Source organism: Heterodontus francisci, chromosome 26 (assembly GCF_036365525.1).
Source record: "Heterodontus francisci isolate sHetFra1 chromosome 26, sHetFra1.hap1, whole genome shotgun sequence".
Classification (NCBI taxonomy): Eukaryota; Metazoa; Chordata; class Chondrichthyes; order Heterodontiformes; family Heterodontidae; genus Heterodontus; species Heterodontus francisci.
In genome coordinates this window covers 67,985,840-68,010,929 of record NC_090396.1, presented here as the reverse complement: position 1 = coordinate 68,010,929, position 25,090 = coordinate 67,985,840, and the positions used below count along the sequence as shown (strand labels likewise).

General features: G+C 42.5%; 1 protein-coding gene across 2 annotated transcripts in view; it reads right to left on the bottom strand.

Moving 5' to 3' along the window:
* Positions 1-25,090, bottom strand: part of helz (helicase with zinc finger) — a 308,260-nt gene that overhangs the window by 260,946 nt on the left and 22,224 nt on the right. For both annotated transcript variants that reach the window (XM_068058498.1, XM_068058499.1), the window contains exon 2: positions 1,508-1,729. In XM_068058498.1, the coding sequence (XP_067914599.1) occupies positions 1,508-1,711 (204 nt within the window). In that variant the 5' untranslated portion in view covers positions 1,712-1,729. The remainder of the gene's footprint in view (positions 1-1,507; positions 1,730-25,090) is intronic.

The window sequence follows — 25,090 nt, the reverse complement described above, 5'->3', positions numbered from 1 at the left end:
AAGGTCAATTCTAGAGTGACAGACTCTTCCACAGGAGCTGCAGATAAAATTGGTTGTCGGGGATGTTACACAGTTGGCTCTCCCCTTGCGCTTCTGTCTTTTTTCCTGCCAACAGCAAAGTCTCTTCGACTCACCACTCTTTAGCCCCACCTTTATGGCTGTCCGCCAGCGCTGGCGATCACTGGCAACTGACTCCCACGACTTGTGATCGATGTCACAGGACTTCATGTCGCGTTTGCAGAAGTCTTTAAAGCGGAGACATGGACAGCCGGTGGGTCTGATACCAGTGACAAGCTCACTCTACAGTGTGTCCTTGGGGATCCTGCCATCTTCCATGCAGCTCACATGGCTAAGCCTTCTCAAGCGCCGCTGGCTCAGTAGGGTGTATCTAGTATCTTACTTAAGTGGCTATTCATTCATGGTGAGCCTCTGCAGAGAGTCTCATCAGAATATTTGACCGGAGGAACACCACATCCAAGGCTGTTCCTGTCCTCGTCTCACATCCAAATACTTGCATTTCCAGTCGTGATCTCCAGATAGAGATTGGGGAAGGGAGCTGAATGACTTTCCTCTCCCTAATCCTGTGCCTTTGAGGTCAACCTGACCCCTGCTAGTGTACTGGTTGAGATCAGCTAACTCAGGACAGAACGGGGAGCAAACCTGTTTGATATGCAGTTTGTCTCGAGTGATAGGAAAACCAAGTTCACAAGCACTATAAATTCTATTTTTGCATTTCATGCATACCTGGGGTGTTGCGTGCTTAAGTTATAATTAAAACCATAATATCAAATTTAATTTTATAACTGATCTCATAAAATACTAATGATGCTTTAATACCCTCCCCACATGGACATCTGTTTGCTGATTAATGAAGCATTTTTAATGCCAGAGTAAGAAATAAAAAGTACAATTAGCACGGTAAAAATTTGTAAAACAGCGTGTGCCGAGATCAATTAATTACAAAAGAAAATCTCACTCCTCACAACTATTCTAGATTAGGAACGGGACATGAAGCACTTTTACTTTGCATCCTGCTTTGGAACAGTGTCTACCATTCTTAAGTTTGCAATGGAAAACCAGTCTTTAGAGGTGCACTGGGCTCTGCTGTTAATATGGAGATCCAGAAAGCAAACCTGAAGAAATCAGCTGTTTTATCACAATGGTAAAACTGAGAGTTAATATCTTCCTCTGTCTACAACGCTTTTGGACTTGATGGTTGTCTATGCTTGCACCTTTGCTGCATACAGTGATTCTCTTGTGCTCCTGCCACCATTTCAGCACTTGGGGAGTTCAACAGTACAGCCCAAGCCATGTGGTAGTTTTAAGCTAATCACATTCAAGTCTTTAATCCAAGACAGTATTGCCAATCAAGTGGTGCTCCAAGATTTTAGCTTCAAGTGAAAAATATAGACATTCAAGCGACAAGAACTAACCAATGACTTTGAGGAGCCCAAGCCTTGTCTTTTACCCTATACTATATGTTGCTAGAACAAAGCACGTTACTCACAAGTTGCAAGAAGCAGGCTATCCTGTAGAGAAGACTTTCAATTCGAATACGGTCTAGTTCTGGCTGACATGATGTGGTGGTGATGGAAGGGTTGCTAAGGGTGATGAGCGCTTCTGTACAGTACTTTGCTGCCAGCTCGTACTCCTGCACTCTCAGACATTCAAATGCTTGTTCACATGACTTTTCTGGTCTCCTGTATGCCATGACTCAGCAAACAAAATCCTAAAAAAAAATGCAGAGAGACTGTTTATTGTGCAACTTACTCAGTTTGCTAACAGGATGTCTTTAAACTAGTCAAAGGTGAGCATTTTGTTGATGTTTGTTTATCTGGCCAACACTCCTACATTTCACACTCCCAGCACATAGCTTGGGACGCTTCCCAGTCTTGTAGAAACTTGCTTAAAAATGCAGTTTCAACTGTCCAGCATCACCTTCTGTGTCATTCCAGACAGTGCAGGCTCACACTCTGCATCTGTGTGATGCCAGACAGGAACAGCCTTGATATGGTGCTCCTCCTGTCAAACATCCCGATGAGACTCACTGTCGAGGCTCACAATGAATGAATAATCACTTAAGATACTAGATCCCACTCAGTATTTGTGCAACAGGATCACAAGACGACTTTGAGAAATGCGGGTTTGGGGGGGGGGGGGGGAAAGAGAAAGAGAACATTTCAAATTTTTACTTTAAAAGCTTGTACGTTAAACAAAGCATCCAGTAAGTTGAATCCTTTTGTACATGATGCTTAGGGCCTACAGTGTATTATTTCTTAATGTTGTTTTAATCAGCCAGTGTGTCTCAATAGGCTGGTAAGATTAATATTCTATCTGGAAAAAAAAAGTTTGGTTTCTTATAAAATCTAATAAAAGCACACAGTATGCTGGGCAAAACACATTGTTGGAAAGGCAGTTTTGTGAAATCATAAGATTTTAAAAGAGTGGCATAGTGGTGCAGTGCTCATGTAACTGGGTTTTTGATCACTGAACATATCTAGAAATCCATTGATATGCTAGTTCTGTGCATCATTGTGCTTGCACTATGACCCAACACCATCATATAAATACACCAAATATTGAACCAGCAAAAACAGCCTCCACTAGCATCAGTGAAGGTGGACTAGCAAGTTTAGTTGTGATGGAGCTGCTAAAGGTGCAGGATTTGCAGAACGGGATGGCAATCAACAGCTCTACGCCAATATAAAACATATTTTATACATTTCGTCTATAGTTCTGAACTCATAGTTAAAATTAGTCTTCTTGCATTTACTAATTCTTCTCAGCATTTTAGAAACCTGAATTATGTCTCCTCTCAATTTTCCTCTCTAGAATGCCCACTACAGCAAAGTAGTAGCTACCCATGGAACCATATTCCCTTACTCTCAGGGCAGGAGATCAGAACAATGCTAAAATATGCATACAGAACATTTATTTTCTTACCCGTGGAGATCCTCAAGTGAGCTTTCCCTCCCTGCTGGGTCACTCAGATAATATCATTGGGGAAGAGGGTTCCGTATGGAACACGTCAAAGTTGATCTCATTTTAAATGTTGATTTCAGTGTGGGAGACTATGGAAAAGTTTTGTTTATTACACATCCCATTGTTGACCTGGGGTAGCAAGGTGCCTCGGCCAAAGTTCAATACTTATACCAATGGGAATGTTTGGAGATGGGGTCAGGCATCTTTCTGACATGATGTTGGAAGAGTCTATAATTCGGGTGTATTACTGGCTTGCTTTGCTTTAAATTGGTGAATGTAAGTAATTGTACCATTTCTTATTTTCTGACTAGGTGGCGCTCTAACTTTTATTATCCCAGACTGTCTGGGCCAAAATACTATGGAAAGCTGCTTAAAGATAACAGCCTGGATTTTGCAATCAGCACAAGGGCGCTTACTACTGACATCGAGGAAAGATGCCCACAAATATCTAGTGAGCTCTGGGGTGTGGTTTTTCCCCTTTCCCCGACAGCAGTTTAAATCTGTGGCTAAGTCAAGGAAATGTCACCGATATGTGCAGGAGCAGTAACATTAGCAAGCAGGTAAAGTGTCAATTGCATTTAAGTATTCATACACAGCAAACCCTTCATTTTAAACTTTAATCTTCAGATCGTGAAATAAATGACCACGATTGGATGGAGACAGAAGCTAAAATAAAGATAAACGTTTTAAAAAAAATTTTTAATGAGATTTTTTTCTATTGGAGGAATTTGACATTCCGCAAATATAAAATTAGCTTTACTGTAGCAGTGAGTGTATTTAGCAGTAATTATAAAGTTAGTACACATTTAAAGTTGAGTTTAAGTGAAACATGGGTGACTTACAGCTACCAGGAAAAGATGCTCAATAATTTCCATCTTCACTGTCTGCAGCGCATTATGGGTATATCCTGGCAAGACAAAATTGCAAATGCGGCAGTCCTCTCAAAGGCAGAGCTCCCAAGTGCGTTGGCACTAATCAAACAGAAGCTGCTTCAGTGGATCAGACACGTCCGCAGGATGGAGGACGGTCACATACACGAGAACCTTCTGTATGGTGAGGTAGCTGGGGCCACATAACCAGTGAGACGCTCAAAGCTCCGCTTCAAGGATGCTTACAAGTGTGACATGAAGGCACTAAATGCCGATTATCGTACCTGGGAATCACCTGGTGAAAGGGAAATAGCAACACATCCTGTGGACTGGTGAGCACTATCACGATGACCAGTTGCTACAGCAGCTTGGCAACAGGCGCCAATGTCAAAAACAACAGCTTACAGTTTCACATGCAGCACTTGTGGCAGAACCAGCCTCTTAAGAGTTGGCCTTCACAGCCATCAACAAAGGTGACCAAGAGAAGACACCCCACCTAAATGGATTGTTTGCTGTGTGTCCATCATCTTTCATAGATGGAAGGATACCGACCGACCAACCAGAACACATTTAAAAACACCTCATTCAACAAGGTGTAACTTTTTCAGAGGTTTGTACATTGAGACTAACTGTTTTAGAGTCGAGGTTTTCATCAAAACATGATTGCAATTAAGATTGCAGTCTGTGGGAAACTCTATAGCACATTCTATGTAGAAGAATAGATTCACCGACAACTACTTCTGGACCTCCGCATTATTCTGTTCATGTGCAGACTAATGAAGTTGCTGTCAGTTTCAGTGGAGTCGCAATGGCAAACACTGACAGTTTTGCCATCACTACCACAGCAAAATCTAGGCGATTCATCTGCATTCTCAGCCTGAACCAGGAATGTCACATGACATGGGGCTTCTTACTGCACCTGACACATGCAGGAAATGCCTGAGGCACTCTCAAAACACACAAGCAGTAGGGAGCGAACTTAAAGAATACCAAAGCATTATGCACAGACATTTCTCTCTCTCTTTGCCAGAAAAACAAAAACCCTTAAACTCCAGAAGTCAGATACCACAACACAAATGCAATCTTCACACATAAATTCCCATGAAGCCCAAGGTGCTCAAAAAATTAACCTATACTACACTCCCTCTCTGGATCTGGAAGCTAGCCATGACTGAGTATCCTGCTGACACTCAGGTCCAGGTGTCCACCTGAAGAATTGCCACTTCAGCAAAGTACAAGAGTGTAGCTGGCATCCATGGAGCCATACATCAGCAACAGTCTACACCTGCGTGGGGTGGGAGGAGATAGAGCAAAATAATTTATCATCTACACAATGGCTTTGTTTTAGTACACTGCTCGATTCACCAGTGTTTAATTGAAGCAAGAAAATGTTACACAGAACGGACTTCCAACCAGGAAGTTGTCAGCAACATGCCAACATCGAAACACTTCTTTCAGCAGCTGTTTTCATGAGGTGGCGAGGGAATGGGGGAGAAAGATCAGATGAAGTTTAACTTCTAATTCTTGGTTTATATCTACAGGATCCTTTTGACAAAAAAAACTGCTGAAAAGATTTATTCTGAACATTTTGGTTTATTTTGAGATTTTTAGCTTTACATTTTTGTATGGGAATATAGAATAATGGTTATTATATCAGTGTCAATATAAAAGTGACATTTCTCCAAAATATTTGACAATTATCAGCTATGCTGGTTAAAGAATGTTCTCAGATTCTATATTCCACTTTTGCTTACTAACTGACTGCAGAGCTCATAGCTCCGCTTATGCTTCGCATTTGATCCCTGACATGTTCGTGGATGTCACTTTGGCAACAGTAGAGTCAGAGGCACAGAAGGAGGCCATTCAGCCCATCGAGTTCAGGCCAGTCCTCTGCAGTGCAATCCAAAACAGTCCCATTCCCAGCTTCATCTCCATAGTCCTGAAAGTTTATTTCCCTCAAGTGCAGAACCAAATTCCTTTTGAAATCATTCATCATCTCTGCTTCCAACATCCTCGTAGGCAGCGAGTTCCAGGGCATTACCATTCGCTGCGTAAAAAGTCCTTGCTCACATCCCCCAACATCGCTTGGCCAAAAACCTTAAATCTGTATCTCCTAGTCGTTGCACCAACAGCTAATAGGAACAGTTTTTCTTTGTCTACCCTATCCAAACCTACCAAATCTCCCCACCATCTCCTTTGCGCCAAAGAGAACAACCCCAGCTTCTCCAACCTAACTAAGTTGCTAAAACCCCACATCCCTGGAACTATTCTGGTAAATCTCCTCTGCACCCTCTCAAGGACCCTCACATCCTCCTTAAAGGGAGGTGACCAGAACTGGACACAATACTCCAGTAGTGGCCAAACCAGAGAACAAAGGACGAAGAACAGTACAGCACAGGAACAGGCCATTCGGCCCTCCAAGCCTGCGCCGATCTTGATGCCTGCCTAAACTAAAACCTTCTGCACTTCCGGGGTCCATATCCCTCTATTCCCATCCTATTCATGTATTTGTCAAGATGCCTCTTAAACGTCTCTATGGTACCTGCTTCCACCACCTCCCCCGGCAACAAGTTCCAGGCACTCACTACCCTCTGTATAAAGAACTTGCCTCGCACATCCCCTCTAAACTTTGCCCCTCTCACCGTAAACCTATGTCCCCCAGTAACTGACTCTTCTACCCTGGGAAAAAGCTTCTGACTATCCACTCTGTCCATGCCACTTATAACTTTGTAAACCTCTATCATGTCGCCCCTCCACCTCCGTCGTTCCAGTGAAAACAATCCGAGTTTATCCAACCTCTCCTATTAGCTAATGCCCTCCAGACCAGGCAACATCCTGGTAAACCTCCTCTGTACCCTCTCCAAAGCCTCCACGTCCTTCAGGTAGTGTGGCGACCAGAATTGCACGCAATATTCTAAGTGTGGCCTAACTAAAGTTCTGTACAGCTGCAGCATGACTTGCCTATTTTTATACTCTATGCCCCGACTGATGAAGGCAAGCATGCCGTATGCCTTCTTGACTACCTTATCCACCTGCGTTGCCACTTTCAGTGACCTGTGGACCTGTACGCCCAGATCTCTCTGCCTGTCAATACTCCTAAGGGTTCTGCCATTTACTGTATACCTCCCACCTGCATTAGACCTTCCAAAATGCATTACCTCACATTTGTCCGGATTAAACTCCATCTGCCATTTCTCCGCCCAAGTCTCCAAGCGATCGATATCCTGCTGAATCCTCTGACAATCCTCATCACTATCCGCAACTCCACCAACCTTTGTGTCGTCCGCAAACTTACTAATCAGACCAGCTACATTTTCCTCCAAATCATTTATATATACTACAAACAGCAAAGGTCCCAGCACTGATCCCTGCAGAACACCACTAGTCACATCCTTTAGCGTCTTTTAAGATGTATCTAGACAGATACATGAATGGGCAGGAAGTAAAGAGATACAGACCCTTAGATCATAGACGACAGGTTTAGATAGAGGATTTGGATCGGCGTAGGCTTGGAGGGCCGAAGGGCCTGTTCCTGTGCTGTAATTTTCTTTGTTCTTTGTTCTATCCCTCCATTCAGAAAAGCACCCTTCCACTGCTACCCTCTGTCTTCTATGACTGAGCCAGTTCTGTATCCATCTTGCCAGCTCACCTCTGATCCCATGTGACTTCACCTTTTGTATCAGTCTGCATGAGGGACCTTGTCAAAGGCTTTACTGAAGTCCATATAGATAACATCCACTGCCCTTCCTTCATCAATCATCTTCATCACTTCCTCAAAAAACTCAATCAAATTAGTGAGACACGACCGCCCCTTCACAAAACCATGCTGCCTCTCGCTAATAAGTCTGTTTGTTTCCAAATGGGAGTAAATCCTGACCCGAAGAATCCTCTTTAATAGTTTCCCTACCACTGACGTAAGCCTCACCGGCCTATAATTTCCTGGATTATCTTTGCCACCCTTCTTAAACAAAGGCACAACATTGGCTATTCTCCAGTCCTCTGGGACCTCACCTGTCGCCAATGAGGATGCAAAGATTTCTGTCAAGGCCCCAGATATTTCTTCCCTTGCCTCCCTCAGTATTCTGGGGTAGATCCCATCAGGCCCTGGGGACTTATCTACCTTAATGCTTTGCAAGACACCCAACACCACCTCCTTTTTGACAATGAGATGACTGAGACTATCTACACTCCCTTCCCTAGGCTCATCATCCACCAAGTCCTTCTCTTTGGTGAATACTGATGCAAAGTACTCATTTAGTACCTCGCCCATTTCCTCTGGCTCCACACATAGATTCCGTCCTCTGTCCTTGAGTGGGCCAACCCTTTCCCTGGTTACCCTCTTGCTCTTTATATACGTATAAAAAGCCTTGGGATTTTCCTTAATCCTGTTTGCCAATGACTTCTCATAACCCCTTTTAGCCCTCCTGACTCCTTGCTTAAGTTCCTTCCTACTGTCTTCATATTCCTCAAGGGATTCGTCTGTTCCTAGCCTTCCAGTCCTTACGAATGCTTCCTTTTTCTTTTTGACGAGGCTCACAATATCCCGCGTTATCCAAGGTTCCCGAAACTTGCCAAACTTCTCCTTCTTCCTCAGGAACATGCTGGTCCTGGATTCTAATCAGCTGACGTTTGAAAGACTCCCCCACATGTCAGATGTTGATTTACCCTCAAACAGCCGCCCCCAATCTAAATTCTTCAGTTCCTGCCTAATATTGTTATAATTAGCCTTCCCCCAATTTAGCACCTTCACCCGAGGACTACTCTTATCCTTATCCACAAGTACCTTAAAACTTATGGAATTATGGTCACTGTTCCCGAAATGCTCCCCGACTGAAACTTCCACCACCTGGCCGGGCTCATTCCCCAATACCAGGTCCAGTACGGCCCCATCCCTAGTTGGACTATCTACGTATTGTTTCAAGAAGCCCTCCTGGATGCTCCTTACAAAATCTGCCCCATCCAAGCCCCTAGCACTAAGTGAGTCCCAGTCTATATAGGGAAAGTTAAAATCACCCACCACTACAACCCTGTTACCTTTACATCTTTCCAAAATCTGTCTACATATCTGCTCCTCTACCTCCCACTGGCTGTTGGGAGGCCTGTAGTAAACCCCCAACATCGTGACTGCACCCTTCCTATTCCTGAGCTCCACCAATATTGCCTCGCTGCATGACCCCTCCGAGGTGTCCTCCCACAATACAGCTGTGATATTCTCCTTAACCAGTAATGCAACTCCCCCACCCCTTTTACATCCCCCTCTATCCCGCCTGAAGCTTCTAAATCCTGGAACATTTAGCTGCCAATCCTGTCCTTCCCTCAACCAAGTCTCTGTAATAGCAACATCATAGTTCCAAGTACTAATCCAAGCTCTAAGTTCATCTGCCTTACCTGTTATACTCCTTGCATTGAAACAAATGCACTTCAGACCACCAGTCCCGCTGTTCTCCGCAACATCTCCCTGTCTGCTCTTCCTCTTAGTCTTACTGGCCTTATTTACTAGTTCCCCTTCATTTATTTCACTTGCTGTCCTACTGCTCTGGTTCCCACCCCCCTGCCACACTAGTTTAAACCCTCCCGAGTGACGCTAGCAAACCTCTCAGCCGGGATATTTGTGCCCCTCCAGTTTAGATGCAACCCGTCCTTCTTGTACAGGTCCCATCTGTCCCTGAAGAGATCCCAATGGTCCAGATATCTGAAACCCTCCCTTCTACACCAGCTGTTCAGCCACGTGTTTAGCTGCACTATCTTGCTATTTCTAGCCTCACTGGGACGTGGCACAGGGAGTAATCCCGAGATTACAACCCTAGAGGTCCTGTTTTTTAACTTTCTACCTAACTCCCTAAACTCCCCCTGCAGGACCTCATCACTCTTCCTGCCTATGTCGTTGGTACCGATGTGTACCACAACCTCTGGCTGTTCACCCTCCCCCTTCAGAATGCCCCCTGTCCGTTCAGAGACATCCTTGACCCTGGCACCAGGGAGGCAACATACCATCCTGGAGTCTCTTTCACGTCCACAGAAGCACCTATCTGTGCCCCTGACTATCGAGTCCCCTATAACTATTACTCTTCTGCGCTTTGTCCCTCCCTGCTTAACAACAGTGCCAGCCGTGGTGCCACTGCTCTGGCTGCTGCTGTTTTCCCCTGATAGGCCATCCCCCCCAACAGTATCCAAAAGACCACCTCCAGGCGCGTATCCATTGTCTCTCGAGATAAGGAGGCCCAAAAGAATACTTGTTAGAGAGGGGGATAGCCACAGGGGATTCCTGCACTGACTGCCTGCCCCTTCTAGCAGTCACCCATCTATCTGCCTGCACCTTGGGTGTAACCACTTCTCTAAAACTCCTGTCTATGATGCTTTCTGCCACTTGCATGCTAAGTGCATCCAGTTGCCGCTCCAACCGATTACGCGGTCTGTGAGGAGCTCCAACTGGGTACACTTCCTGCAGATGTAGTCGTCTGGAACGCTGGAAGCGTCACAGACTTCCCACATCTCACAGGTGAAGCACTTCACCCCTCTAACTGTCATTTCTAGCACTAATTAGTTAATTAATATAAAATAAATAAATACTTATTAAATCCTTATTAAATTGTTATAATTAACTATATGGTCCCTAGTGCTAGATTTCTACTATAAATATTAAATGCTGACTAAATACAGTAATCTCCTCCCTCTGGTTTAGTTACTCTACTTATTAGTTAGTTAATTAGGGTTTTAATCAATTTTTACCAATGTTTTATTTTCAAATTCAGTACAAATTCCCTACCAGCCAATCATGTCACAGCTTTCCTGTGACGTCACTTTTCATTTTTTTTTTACCAGAGGTAAGTTTTTTTTATACTTACCGGTCTGGAACTCCGCCCTCCGAGTCTTCTCCCTGAATGTAGGCCGCGAATCCCCGAGGTAAGTATTTTTATACTTATCGGTCTGGAACTCCGCCCTCCGAGTCTTCTCCATGAATGTAGGCTGTATAAAGGTTCAGCCTAACTTCCCTCCTTTTGTATTCAATACCTCTATTCATGAAGACCAAGATATGTCATTGCTAACTAGTCTCTCAATATATCCTGCCACTTTCAAAGATCTATGCACATGCACCCCCAGATCCCTCTGTCCCTGTACACTCTATAGAACTATACCACTCTGTCTATTTTACCTCTCCCTATCCCTTTTGCCAAAATGCATCACCTCACATTTCTCTATTAAATTCCATCTGCCACTTACCTAGCCTATCTATATCCTGCTGCAGTCAATTGGGATCATCCTCATTGTCTGCCACACCTCCAAGTTTGGCATCATTGGCAAATTTTCAAATTTTTGCATTCCAATATCCACGTTATTTACATATATCAAAAAAACAGTGGTCCCAGCACTGAACCTTGGGGAACACCACTGTCTACCATCCTCCAGTCTGAAAAACAATCATTTACCATGACTCACTATTTTCTGTCCAATTTTTTGTCCAAGCTGACACTGACCCTCCTATTCCATGAGCTTTAATTTTGTTACCAACCACTTATGATATTTGTCAAACGCTTATTTAAAATCTATATAGACAACATCCATTGCATTCCCTTAATCAATCTTCTCTGTTATTTCATCAAAAAAATCAACTCCGTTAGTCAAGCACAATCTGCCTTTTACAAATCTGTGCTGGCTATCCTTAATTAACTCAAACCACTCCAAGTGCCTGTTGACATTTTCCCCGATTATTGTTTCTAAAACCTTACCCACCACTGATGTTGAACTGACCAGCCTGTAGTTACTAGGAATATCCTTACACCCTTCTTGAATATTTGCCACTCTCCAATCTTCCGACAGCTCCCCCATATCTAGGGAAGATTATGGTAAGCCCTTCCACTCTCTCCACTCCCACTTCCATTAGCAACCCTGGGATGCAAGCCATTTGGACCAGGCAACTTATCCACTCTAAGCAAAGCCAGCCTTTCCAGTACATCCTACCTATCAATTTTCACTTCATCCATTTCTTCTACCATCTCCACTTCTGGCAATATTTTGTCAGCATCCCCTTCCTTAGTAAACACTGACACAAAGTACTCATTAAGTAATCGAGCCTTGCCCTGCGTACTAGATGCAAGATTACACATTGCTCACGAGTCAAAGGTTAAGCCGTGGGAATGGGGAGGGACTGGTGTATGGAAGTATACACATCTCCACAGGAAAAATTTGGAAAAAGCTTGTAAATGATCTTGGAAGAGTGTGTGAAGCCAGATTATTTTTGACTGTTATCTATAAAATACTTAGCTCGCTCACAGTAGGCAGGTAAAGAAATAAAGTAGTTCATTCTGATCATATGCTACACAAACACAAATAAAATGCAATATGGGAAGCAGTATTTTTACTTTTACTGTCATCTGTTTAAGGTGTGGGTTTTTATAGCAAAGTCCAGGAATTTTTTTTTTAAAAAAGATTAACCTCATCTGCATTTTTATTTCTAAGCCAAATTATTTCGGCAACAGTAATGCATGTTAATAAAGGTTCTGCTTAAACAAGCATGTAAATTCAGGATGTTTATTCAGAATCTTCCACACTTGCCACTACTTGTATGGATCAATTTGTTTTCCTGATTGTTTCTCAAAGAAAGACTGAATGAATTAGAATTAGATAGCAGCTTACTCAAGACCTCAAAAAGTGCTCCACTTCCATGAATTACTGTTATGTAGGCAAATGTGACAGCCAATTTTGAGCACAATAAGATCCCAGAGTTAGTAAGTGAGATTAGAGTGGCCTATTAATCACTCTTCTTTGAATAGTACCATTTTTTAGATCCATCTAATCAGACAGACAAGACCTCACTTTAACACCTCAAGTTTGGGGATAATTATAAAGAAATGCAACTATTCAGAATATATTATAAAATATAAGTACCCATTCTAAGTTGCTCCCTGAGTTTTCTCCACTCATGGATTTTTCCCTCAGGTGTATATACATTCACATGATATTGTATTTGCCAACAGAAATATCAGCTAGTGTATAGCACACATCGCTTTTGCTATCAAGGCTATCTCAGTTTGGGGTGTAATCAAGCAGAAACTCTAGTACTGTAATATCAGCGCAATCTGGGAGGAATCAGCTGAACCAGCGCAAAAGATTGGGGAGCTTTAAACTCGAGTGTGTTATGCCCAAAACCATTTACGTTCACGTTTTCCACAGTTTTTTTACATGGGTTTAAGATTCCATTCACTCATTAAGATTCCAGATCAGGCCTGCTGACAAAGCTGGCCATGCCCCAAAGGACAAAATTGCAAGATTTCACTGATGGCGCTAGTTCGAGAAAGCTCTTCAAATTGAACTAATTTTCTTGGATGCAAAATGGGGACATTTAAAAGATTTTTCATATGGAAAATATTTAATTTACTAAGAAATTGACTCGTGTACATCAATGAAACTATCAAATGCTTCACTATAGTTTTTTTAAAGTCATTTTCAGTGATTCAGCTTACTCACAAGTGGAGGCAAATTAAAAATGCTTCTTTTGGTTATAAACCCATTTTCAGCTGTATTATTAAATTTGTACCAGGTTACCACTCTTAACTACATCAAGGATTTTTCTTCAAATGGAAAAAAACATGCCATTATGCTGCGCGATTGCACAGCTTCATTGAAGATTTTATCGTGATTATGCAAATTAATTTTATTGGAAACTTGAACTGTAACCAAACCAGGATAATTTCTGAAACATTTTGGGTGCAATTTCTGAACTGCGCCCAAAACTGTAACTCTACACTTTTATGCCTATCTTGTTTTTCACATTCTATACAAAAATGAATGCTGGCTATTTTCATTGCACAAAAAATGGTATCATGGAGTTTGTTTGTCCACACTTTAAAAAAAAACACATATAGGAGTAGAGGACTGGACAGAACTCACAAACAGCAATCCTCTGTGCTCTGTGAATGACTTGTCTTGCTGTCAATAGTTTAAAAAAATCACTAAGTTGCATGTACAGATCCATGTTTGCAGTTATAGCCTGCTACTTTGTTGAGTTTGTTCAGATGACAATGAATATGGGAAGCTTCTCAGAATCAAAACAGTCAGCTTCAAATTTAAGAGAGAGGAGGCTCTCATTTCTGTATAGCTAAATGTATTTTTTTAGTTCCCTCAAACCTCAGGTTTCTCCTTTTGTTTTAAAATTCTTTGCAATTGGTAACAGTTTTAAGGATAAAATCCTACGGTTCCTCCAATTCCAAGTTTCATACACAAGGAATTTCACAAACTCATTTTTCTCTTTTTGTATTCACCTTCTTGTCCCTCTCCATCTCACAAAAAAGCACACAGCTCCCTCACTGGGGTCCAAATCGAGGGGTGGGTGACAGTTATCCTCTGAAACCATTACTAATGGGCCAGTTGACAATATCTAGTAGTAAGCTATTCAACCATGCAGGAGCTCACAGCTGAGCCCAAACCTGTCCATAACCAGCATCCCCACAGACACACTTATTCTAGGGAAAGATATAATTGCAAGAATTAGGTACAGGAACCCAAGTTGATATTTTCTTCCCTGGCACTATGCCAATGGTAGCACCCCTATTACTATCTTGGCTGAGATCAGCTAACACAACACAAACCGGGATCCATAGCTGGGTGCAGCATGGAAACAGAAACTTTAAATATGAGCATGTGAGGTGACAATCAAGCTTACGATAAATATTTTCCTTCCTCCCCTCCCCTGATAGTACACCTTGCGATGTGATATAACTGCATGAAGATCAGCAGCTTCCAGTTTCGTACAGGTTGCCCTTCTTTGCCAGCAGGCATTACAGCCAAATTCCAGCATGCTTCTACACACTGGACAGAAATAAGAGCAGATTTGGCTGATTTTTTCCAGTACTTAGCCTGGTAGCGCTCAAGCCAACTGCAATAACTCTACAGCTCACCTAATTCAACAGTCATGGAAATGAACCAGAGATCAGGGCTCAGTGCCATAGTTTGTGATGTGCTTACCTACTAAACCATTAGGTAAGTGTCTCAGTTTGTTAGTTAGTTAAAAACCCAGGGATCACATCATATGCATCCAGATAAAGTGTGTCAACTTTTCCCAAACTCTTTTTGGAGATTCTATTTAGTAATATTTATGTAACGTTAGTGCCACACAGGTGCCAAGCAATAACCATCTCCAATAAGAGAGAATCTAACCCATCTCCCCTTGACGCTCAATGGCATTACGATCGCTGAATCCACCACCAACACCCTGGGGTTTACCACTGACCAGAAACTTAACTGGACCAGCCATATAAACACTGAGTCTATACAGCAGGTCAGATGCTGGCAATTCTGTGGCGAATAACTCACCTCCTGACTCCCCAAAGCCTTCCCAACATCGACAAGGAACAAGTCAGGAATGCGATGGAATACTCTCCACCTTCCTGGATCAGTGCAGCTCCAACAATTATCAAGAAACTCGACATCATCTAGGACAAAGCAGCCTGTTTGACTGGCACCCCATCCGCCACTTTAAACACTCACTCACTAATGCCACTGTGCACTGGTGGTGGAGTGTGTACCATCTACAAGCTGCACTGCAGCAACTCACGAAGCCTCCTAAGACAGCACCTTCCAAACCCGTGACCTCTACCATGTAGAAGGGCAAGGGCAGGGCATCAGGCACATGGGATCACCACCTGCAAGTCCCCCTCCAAGCCACACACCATCCTGACTTGGAACTATATCGCCATTGCTTCACTGTCGCTGGGTCAAAATCCTGGAACTCCCTCCCCAACATCATTATGGGTGTACCTACACCAGATGGACTGCAGCCGTTCAGGAAGGCAGCTCACCACCATCTTCTCAAGGACAATTAGAGATGGGCAATAAATGCTGGCCTTGCCAGCGATGCTCAAAACCCATGAAAATTTTTTTTAAAACATTCAAGGTGCCACTTTGACTCACCAGTAAACATATCTGCCATTATTGTAATCGCACCAGTCAAAAGATTAGCCAGGGTTACCAAATGCAGACAGATGAGTAGGATGACATATTAAGCAAGAAAATATAATACTTTGCACGGAAGCCTCAACTAGCTGAGGCAAAAACAAATGCAATGCTGGTTTATGTGCAAGAATCCCCATGCTGGGTTAATAGACTGAGCCAAACAGGAAGACACTGCCATGCTCGTGCAACTCCCACCAGCATTGGTATCTGCAGTCTCATCGACAGGTTTGCGGCTGCCTGCAATGAATTTGGCCTAACCATCAGCCTCAAGAAAATGATCATGGGACAGGACATCAGAAATGCTCCATCCATCAATATTGGCGACCACGCTCTTGAAGTGGTTCAAGAGTTCACCTACCTAGGTTCAACTATCACCAGTAACCTGTCTCTAGATGCAGAAATCAACAAGCGCATGGGAAAGACTTCCACTGCTATGTCCAGACTGGCCAAGAGAGTGTGGGAAAATGGCGCACTGACACGGAACACAAAAGTCCGAGTGTATCAAGCCTGTGTCCTCAGTACCTCGCTCTATGGCAGCGAGGCCTGGACAATGTATGTCAGCGAGGCCTGGACAATGTATGTCAGCCAAGAGCGACGTCTCAATTCATTCCATCTTCGCTGCCTCAGGAGAATACTTGGCATCAGGTGGCAGGACCGTATCTCCAACACAGAAGTCCTCGAGGCGGTCAACATCCCCAGCTTATACACACTACTGAGTCAGCGGCGCTTGAGATGGCTTGGCCATGTGAGCCGCATGGAAGATGGCAGGATCCCCAAAGATACATTGTACAGCGAGCTCGCCACTGGTATCAGACCCACTGGCCGTCCATGTCTCCGCTTTAAAGACGTCTGCAAACGCGACATGAAGTCCTGTGACATTGATCACAAGTCGTGGGAGTCAGTTGCCAGCGAGCCATAAAGGCGGGGCTAAAATGTGGCGAGTCGAAGAGAATTAGCAGTTGGCAGGAAAAAAGACAGAAGCGCAAGGGGAGAGCCAACTGTGTAACAGCCCCGACATCAAATTTTTCTGCAGCACCTGTGGAAGAGTCTGTCACTCTAGAATTGGCCTTCATAGCCACTCCAGGCGCTGCTCCACAAACCACTGACCACCTCCAGGCGCTTACCCATTGTCTCGAGACAAGGAGGCCAAAGAAAAAAAAAGAGTAGGGGATTTCAACTTGCCCTACATTAGAAGGGATAGTATTAGTGCAAAAAGCTTAAAGGGGACGGAATTCTTCAAGTGCATTCAGGAGAGCTTTTTGAGCCAATAAAGTACTTTTGAAGTGCAATCACTGTTGTAATGTAGAAAACATAGTAGTCAATTTGCACACAGCAAGCTCTCACAAACAGCAATATGATAATGAGCAGATAATATGCTTTTGTGATGTTAACTGAAGGATAAATATTGGCAACACAGGGGATAACAAAAATAAAAACTGAAAATGCTAGAAATACTCAACAGGTCTGGGAGCATTTGGGAAGAGAGAAACAAAGTTAACGTTTCAGGTCTGTGACCTTTCATCAGAACTCCCCTCCTCTTCTTCAAAATAGTGCCATGAGATCCTTTACCTCCACCTGAGGAGGCAGATAGGATGTCCTCCAGTGTACTGGAATTTCAGCCTTGATTTTTGTGCTCAAGCCTTGAAGTAGGACCTAAACCCACAACCTTCTAACTCAGTGGCAAGAGTGCTTCCAACTGAGCCATAGCTGACACTTCCAGAGCCCAAAGAATAGGAGCAATAGCACTGCTTTTTAAGTTACAACAACTTGCATTCATTCAGCACCTTTAACATAGTAAACATCCCATGGAACTTCACAGTAGTGTTATCAAACAAAGTTTGACATTGAGCCATATAAGGAGATATTTGGGCAGATGACCAAAAGATAGGGGCTGTTTTTCCTTGGAGCAAAATGAGGTTGAGGGGAGACCTGATAGAGGTATCCAAAATAATGACAGATTTAGATAAGGTCGACAAATACAAGTTTTTCCCATTAGCTGATGGTATAAAAGACTAGGGGACACAGATTAAACTACACTTCTTCACATCCTGCCTTCTGAAAGGACTCCATTCCATTCTCCCACTTTCTCCGTCTCAGACGCATCTGCTCTGATGATGCTACCTTCCACAACAGCGCTTCTGACATGTCTTCATTTGTCCTCAACCGAGGATTCCCACCTCCCCCCCCCTCCCACCACCCCCCACTGTGGTTGACAGGGCCCTCAACCGTGTCTGGCCCATTTCCCACACCTCTACCCTCACCCCTTCCCCCTCCCTCCCAGAACCACGACAGGGCTCTCCATGTCCTCACTTTCCACCCACCAGCCTCCACATCCGAAGGATTATCCTCCGTCATTTCCACCATCTCCAGCGTGATGCCACTACCAAACGCATCTGCCCTATCAGCATTCCAAAGGGATCGTTCCCTCCATGACACCCTGGTCCACTCCTCCATTACCCCAACACCTCGTCCCCTTCCCATGCAATCACAGGAGGTGTAATACGTGCCCTTTTACCTCCTCTCTCCTCACTATCCAAGCCCCCAAACACTCCTTTCAGGTGAAGCAGCGATTTACTTATACTTTTCAATTTAGTATACCGTATTTGCTGCTCACAATGCAGTCTTCTCTACACTGGGGAGACCAAACACAGATTGGGTGACCACTCTGCAGAACACCTCCGCTCAGTCCGAAAGCATGACCCCAAGCTTCCGGTTGCTTGCCGTTTCAACACACCCCCTTGCTCTTATGCCCACATTTCTGTCCTGGGCTTGCTGCAGTGTTCCAGTGAAGATCAACACAAGCTCAAGGAACAGCATCTCATTTACCGATTGGGCACACTACAGCCTACCAGACTGAACATTGAGTTCAATAATTTCAGAGCATAACGGGTCCCCATTTTTAATTTTTAGTTATATTTTTTCTTTTTTACTTTTTATTTTAGTTTGTTTCATCATTCATTTTTTTATAACCATGTGGCTGCCCACTTTTTTTTCAGGTTTGTGCTTTTGGTCAGGACTGTTCATTTTTCTGTCAATTCACACCCTCTCTACTCTAACACTTTGTCTTTCAGCATACCATTAACACACCCTTTGCCTTTGCTCCATGACCTTCTGGTCAGTTATTCTCTGTGACCCTTTGTCCTATCAGCACCCTTTTGTTATCTCTTGCCAAACCCCCGCTTTATCTGCTTAAAACCTATTTCATCAGAACTGGCACAGGTTAGAAATGTAAGGTCACTGACCTGAAATGTTAACTCTGCTTCTCTCTCCACAGATGCTGCCAGACCTGCTGAGTCTTTCTAGCAATTTTTATTTTTATGACACAGATTTTAAGTTTTGGGGCAAGAGAGGAAGGGGGGGGGGGATAATGTGAAGAAGAATTTGTTTTTATGAAGCAAGTAGCAAGGACCTGGAACTCGCTGTCTATCAACCTGGTAGAAGCGGAGACGATGAATGATTTCAAAAGGAAATTGGATGAGCACTTGAGGAAAATAAACTTGCAGGGCTACAGGGACAGAGCGGGGGAATGGGACTGACTGGATTGCTCTGCAAAGAGCCAGTGTGGCCCGATGAACCGAATGACCTCCTTCTGTGCCATAATGACTCTACAACTCTATGACTGGTCAAAGAGGTAGGTTTTAAAGCATTTAACAGAGAGATAGGAAGAAAGGCAGAGAAGTTTAGGGAGGGAATTTAAGGGCTTAGAGCCTTGGCAGCTGAAGACACGACCACCTATGGTGGAATGATTAAAATTATGAAGGCTCAAAAGGCCAGAGTTGGAGGACTGCAGATATCTGAGGGTTGTAAGCTGGAAAAGATGATAGAAATAGAGAGGGCCAAGGCCATGGAGGGATTTAAAACAAGGATGAGCATTTAAAAATCAAGGTATTGCTTAACAGGAAGCCAAAATAGGTCAGCGAGAACAGGAGTAATAGGTGAACGGGTCTTGGTGCAAGTTAGGACATGAGCAGCAGAGTTTTAGATGGCCTCAAGCTTACAGAGGGGTAGAACATGAGAGGCCAGCCAGGTGTGCATTGGAATAGTCAAGTCTCGAGGTAACAAAGGAATGGATGAGGGTTTCAGCAGGTGAACTGAGGCAGCGGCAGAGTCAGACAATGCTATGGAGATAGAAGTAGGCAGTCAGTAATGATACAGATATGTGGATCAAATATGAAACCAAGGTTTGAGCAGTCTGGTTCAGCTCAGACAGTTGCCATGGAAAGGGATGGAGGAGGTGGCGAGGGAATGGAGCTTGCGGCTGGGACCGAAGACAATGGTTTTGATCTTCCCAATATTCATCTTGAGGAAATATTTGCTGACCCAGTGCTGGACGTCAGACAAGTAGTCTGATGATTTAGAAACAATGGAGGGTTTGAGAGAGGTGGTGGTGAGATGGAGTGGAATGTTGTCATGTGGAAACTAACAGTGTGTTTGTGGATGGTGGCGCTGAGGGGCAGCATATAGATGAGAAATAGGAGGGGATCAAAGATAGATCCTTGGGGAATAAAAGCAAAATACTGCAGATGTTGGAAATCTGAAATAAAAACAAGAAATGCTGGAAATACTCAGCAGGTCTGGCAGCATCTGTGGAGAGAGAAGCAGAGTTAGTGTTTCAGAACAGTGACCCTTCTTCAGAACTGATCCTTGGGGAACACCAGAGGAAATTTAAAAACATTTTCCACTAAATAATGTATTATAACTGCAATTTTTGCATAAATTAACACTAGGATTACTATATATTTTTGGGAATAAACTATCTGTATTAACAATGAGGTGTGATGCACCTTCTGGCTCTACCTTTAATTTCAATTACTAAGACATACACAAAAAAAAAATCTTAATTCAGGAGGTTAAAGCAGCTTTATTCATTGAAAAATACTATGCTCAGGTTAAATACACGACACAAGTAGACAAATTTACCACAATAGAATGACCTATCTCACATATTCAAATCTTGACTCTACTTTTAACAAAATTTCTAGAGTCGATAAGCATGAAGACAAGATACGTTTGTTTACAGAGATGACCTTTCCCCTGCAATTAAGTGGACAAATGCACGACATAATGTAGCATTGAAACATACAGATAAAGTGTCAATTCCTGGTCTATGCAAGCATTGTAACTGTATCAGGTGTTAGTGTTCATGAGCTGTGTGTGTGTATATATACTGTATGTACACCAGGTGTATGTGCACGCATACAGTATAAGAGACATGAGAATGGCAAATAAAGACAATTAACCCACTAACAGGACGTAGGTGCATATACAAAATTACTACTTGTTTTCTGTCATCAGAAGGTGGCTTCCATGCATAAAATTGTACCTCAGTATGAGTTAGTACCTTTTGGAAAGGGGGAAAAAAACCAGAGTGGCATATAGGACTGAGTTTTACAACGACGCAAAATAATTCAACTTAGAATTATGCACTTTTTCAAATCTGGTGTTTATTAATTATTGCAATCTTTACTACCTTGTTTTATGTTATGTCAGCCGTAGCTCAGTTGGTAGCACTCTCACCTCTGAGTCAGTCACAAGGTTCTGGGTTCAGGTCCCACTCCAGGGCTCAAGCACAAAATTCTACCCTGACACTCCAGTGCAGTACTGAGGGAGCGCTGCACTGTCGGAGGTGCCATCTATTGGAGGTGACATTAAACTGAGGCCCAATCTGCCTGCTCGGGTGGATGCAAAAGATGCCATGGCATTATTTCGAAGAAGGGCAGGGGAGTTAACCCTGATGTCCTGGCCAAAATTTATCCCTCAATCAACAGCACAAAAAAAAGATTACTAGTCATTATCACATGGCTGTTTGTGGGAGCTGCTATGCGCAAATTGGCTGCCGCATTTCCTACATTACAACAGTGACTACACTTCAAAAAGTACTTCACTGGTTATAAAGCACTTTGAAACATCTGATGGTCGTGAAAGGAGCTATATAAATTCAAATCTTGTTTTATTCTTTTTTTTTTTGAAGTTTGCACAGTTTCCAACAAAAAACTATTACTTTAGGCAATCTGCAGAAGATCTTAACTCAAAATCTATCATAGGAGTACGACTTCAATGCTGTCAAATAATAGTCAGGTTGACAACTCTAACTGGCTACAGCACTCCCAAACTGAGGAATAAAAGATGGGAAGTTGGGCGCAAATTATTCTTGAATTTGCACTGGTTTGATTACAATTCAAGTTTCCACAAAAATGTATTTGCATACTTGTAAATCACTCTTTAATTGGTCACCAAATTCTCAATGTATAATTCAGGCCAAAAGATTGACAGATTTGGGATATTGATAGTGGTGAAGACTGTTCTTATGAAGGATGCCAGGGAGGAAGACGGTAGTGAAAGAGAGACACTTCATTCTTCACCTAGGTGTGTTAAACATGATCCAAGATGTGCTTGATATGGAGATTGCTAGCATTTAACTTGTATTTCCACAATATTGACACCCTTCACAGTTTTTATTCCCTCAATACACCACTTTAAATACCTAGCAATGAAAAGAAAATCACACCATGCTCTAGGTAGGTTCCAGACTATTTGTGATCAGACCAGCTAATGGATATAAATAGGCAAGAGATCATGAAGTTGTCTAAATTTTAGTTCAACATTTTGATTTAAAACGAATGACATTAACAAAATACAAGGACCACCATTCTGTATATAGTATCATCTTCCTCATTGATGGTTTATGGGAAAAGGAAAGAGGTAGGTAGAGAATGCCTATGTCTAGAGACGCAGCCTTTTTAAATTCTAGGTGTCATATGCAGATTTAACTGTAGGACTACATACTATGTCATAAGGACACACGATTCAGGATTGCAATTGTGTGTCCTAAAGGGCAATCCATATCAGCTTCAAGGTCCCATGATGATACCACAATATGCTCAACCAAGGTCTCAGCAGAAGATCAACAAAGCTCTGTAACACTGCAGTGGTGAGTCAACAAACTGAGTAGTTCTGACTTTACCATTGATAGTAGAATACCTTTTAATCCAACTCATTTTATGAAGTTATAAAGAGCTGGTTTATTTTAACTAATATCTGTGCAACAAATCTATTGTCAATTTTGGATTAACACCAAACCAAACCATAACCATTGAATACGAAGTGGTAGACATTTTTTCTTTAAAAAAAAACACTCATAATATTAACAATGATTATAGAGCCGGACAGAGATAACAAGGTCTTATTGCGGTAGCAGGGGTTATAGTTAGTATACTGATCATCAATATGCCGTTGCACAATGTATCAGAATGTGGCCCCACGAACATATTTCCCAGTCTGACAGAAACAACTGTCTGGTCACATCTGGTCTACTCATCACTAGTGTCTGTGATATACCACTGCTTTCCAAAGTATCACAAACAAAACTCAAGATAGCTACAAATCAAATCCTCTCCTCCAAAATGAAAACCAGTCAATTAAGATGCCTTTCCCTTTCTGCCTCATTCCACCCTCTCCTCCCTTCAAACTACAGAACACCCACTATTGGATAAATGGACAAGCACCTGTTGGATTCTGATGTACCAGAAGTCACTATCAATAGAAACAACAAGTAATTTTAACGCAATAGCTTCTTTGAATGTTTCAGTTTAATCTGCACTAATCAGACCATTGCTGCAACAACAAAATAATTACCTTTTCCTTCAACTATTTGCCATATGTTACAATATGAAACAAAGGTTCTCAGCAGTTTTAATCAATGTTGTGGATTCCCAGGTCTAATAGTTTCAAAAGAAATGTAATCTCCTATGGTTGCACATTAAATTGTTTGAAATAGACTGGTAAGCACCAATAACACCACTTATTTTACTACCAGCCGAGTGAATCTCAATTTAAACTGCTACAGCTAGATTTAGGTCACATCTTCAGGCATATCAAGAAAAAATATTGCATACTGCTTGTACAGAAATGTCCTACAGACACAACTTGAATAAAATACCAGAAAAGTCTAATTTTGGGCTCTGATAACCAACCTATGTATTGCATTCATTTGTTAGATGCGATATCAGGACATTATGATGGATTTCATCAGTTCTGATCTGGTGCATTTGCTCAACATCTTTAGGATATTGTAATATGGAACTCAACAACAACTTGTACTTACATCCCCTGCACTCCAACGAGATGAAAGATTAATGCTGCCATATGCATTCTTTAAGTTAGCCTATCACAATACAGTACTATCTGCAACAGCACAAATGATTGAATCTTGATCCTCCAACCTACAAGTTTTGTCAAGAACCAGAATTCTACTGTTAATTCGGGGGCATGGTAAAAGACCACATTTGCATAGCACCTCAGCACATCTCAAAATCTTGACTTGTGCTTCACATTCACTTTATAATGGAGTGTTTTTATCATGCACACAAGAACTGCAGTCATTTTCGACATAGTAGGATGCCACAAACAGCAAAGATAATGGCCAGTTAAATATTTTTTGTTGGAATTGGTTCAGAGAAGATTATTGGCCTGGATACAGAGAACTCCTACCTCAAGATCTCCAATGTCCACCTGAACTATTGGAACAGATTAAATTACTTTTCCATCCAAAGTACAATAGTCCTGACTCAGCACTTGAATGGAGTAACAACCAAGATAATGAACAATAGAATCAACACTGTTGGGGTGGGGGGGTGGCAGGCAGGGGGGTCATTCAGCCCATCATGTCTCTGCCAGCTTTTTTCTCGAGCATTCCAAACTAGTGGCACTACCTTGCTCTCTCCTCATACCCCAAATCATCTTCTGCTTCAAATATTTATCTAATTTTCCTTTAAAAATGCAATCATCTCTGCTTCAATCATTCCTGTGGCAAAGCATTTCATCTTCCAATAACCCTCTGCATAACAAAATATCTTCTAACCTTTCTCCTCACTAATAATTTTAAATTTGTGACCCCCATTCTCACCAAATCCCCAACCAGAGGAATCAATTTTTCACTATTCACTTACAAAAATTATGATTTTTGATTAATTGCAGGTAGGTCACTTCTTAGGCCTTCTCTTTCATGAAAATAGCTTCAGTATTTCAAATCTCCCTTTCTAACTATAGTTTTGCATCAATGGCACCAGCATATGTTGTAAGATCTCCATGGCTTTAATGTCCTTTTAATGAAGGGGCACCCAAAACTGCACAGCACTCTGTGGCCAAAACAAATTCCATTCAAATTTATTAGAGTGTTATCTCTTCAATTTACAAGATTCAGCTGGTCTTTATGGTGTGATCAAACCTGCACCCACACTTTCAGGAAATTATGTATTTGAACATCTAATTGTATTTGTTGATCCACACCC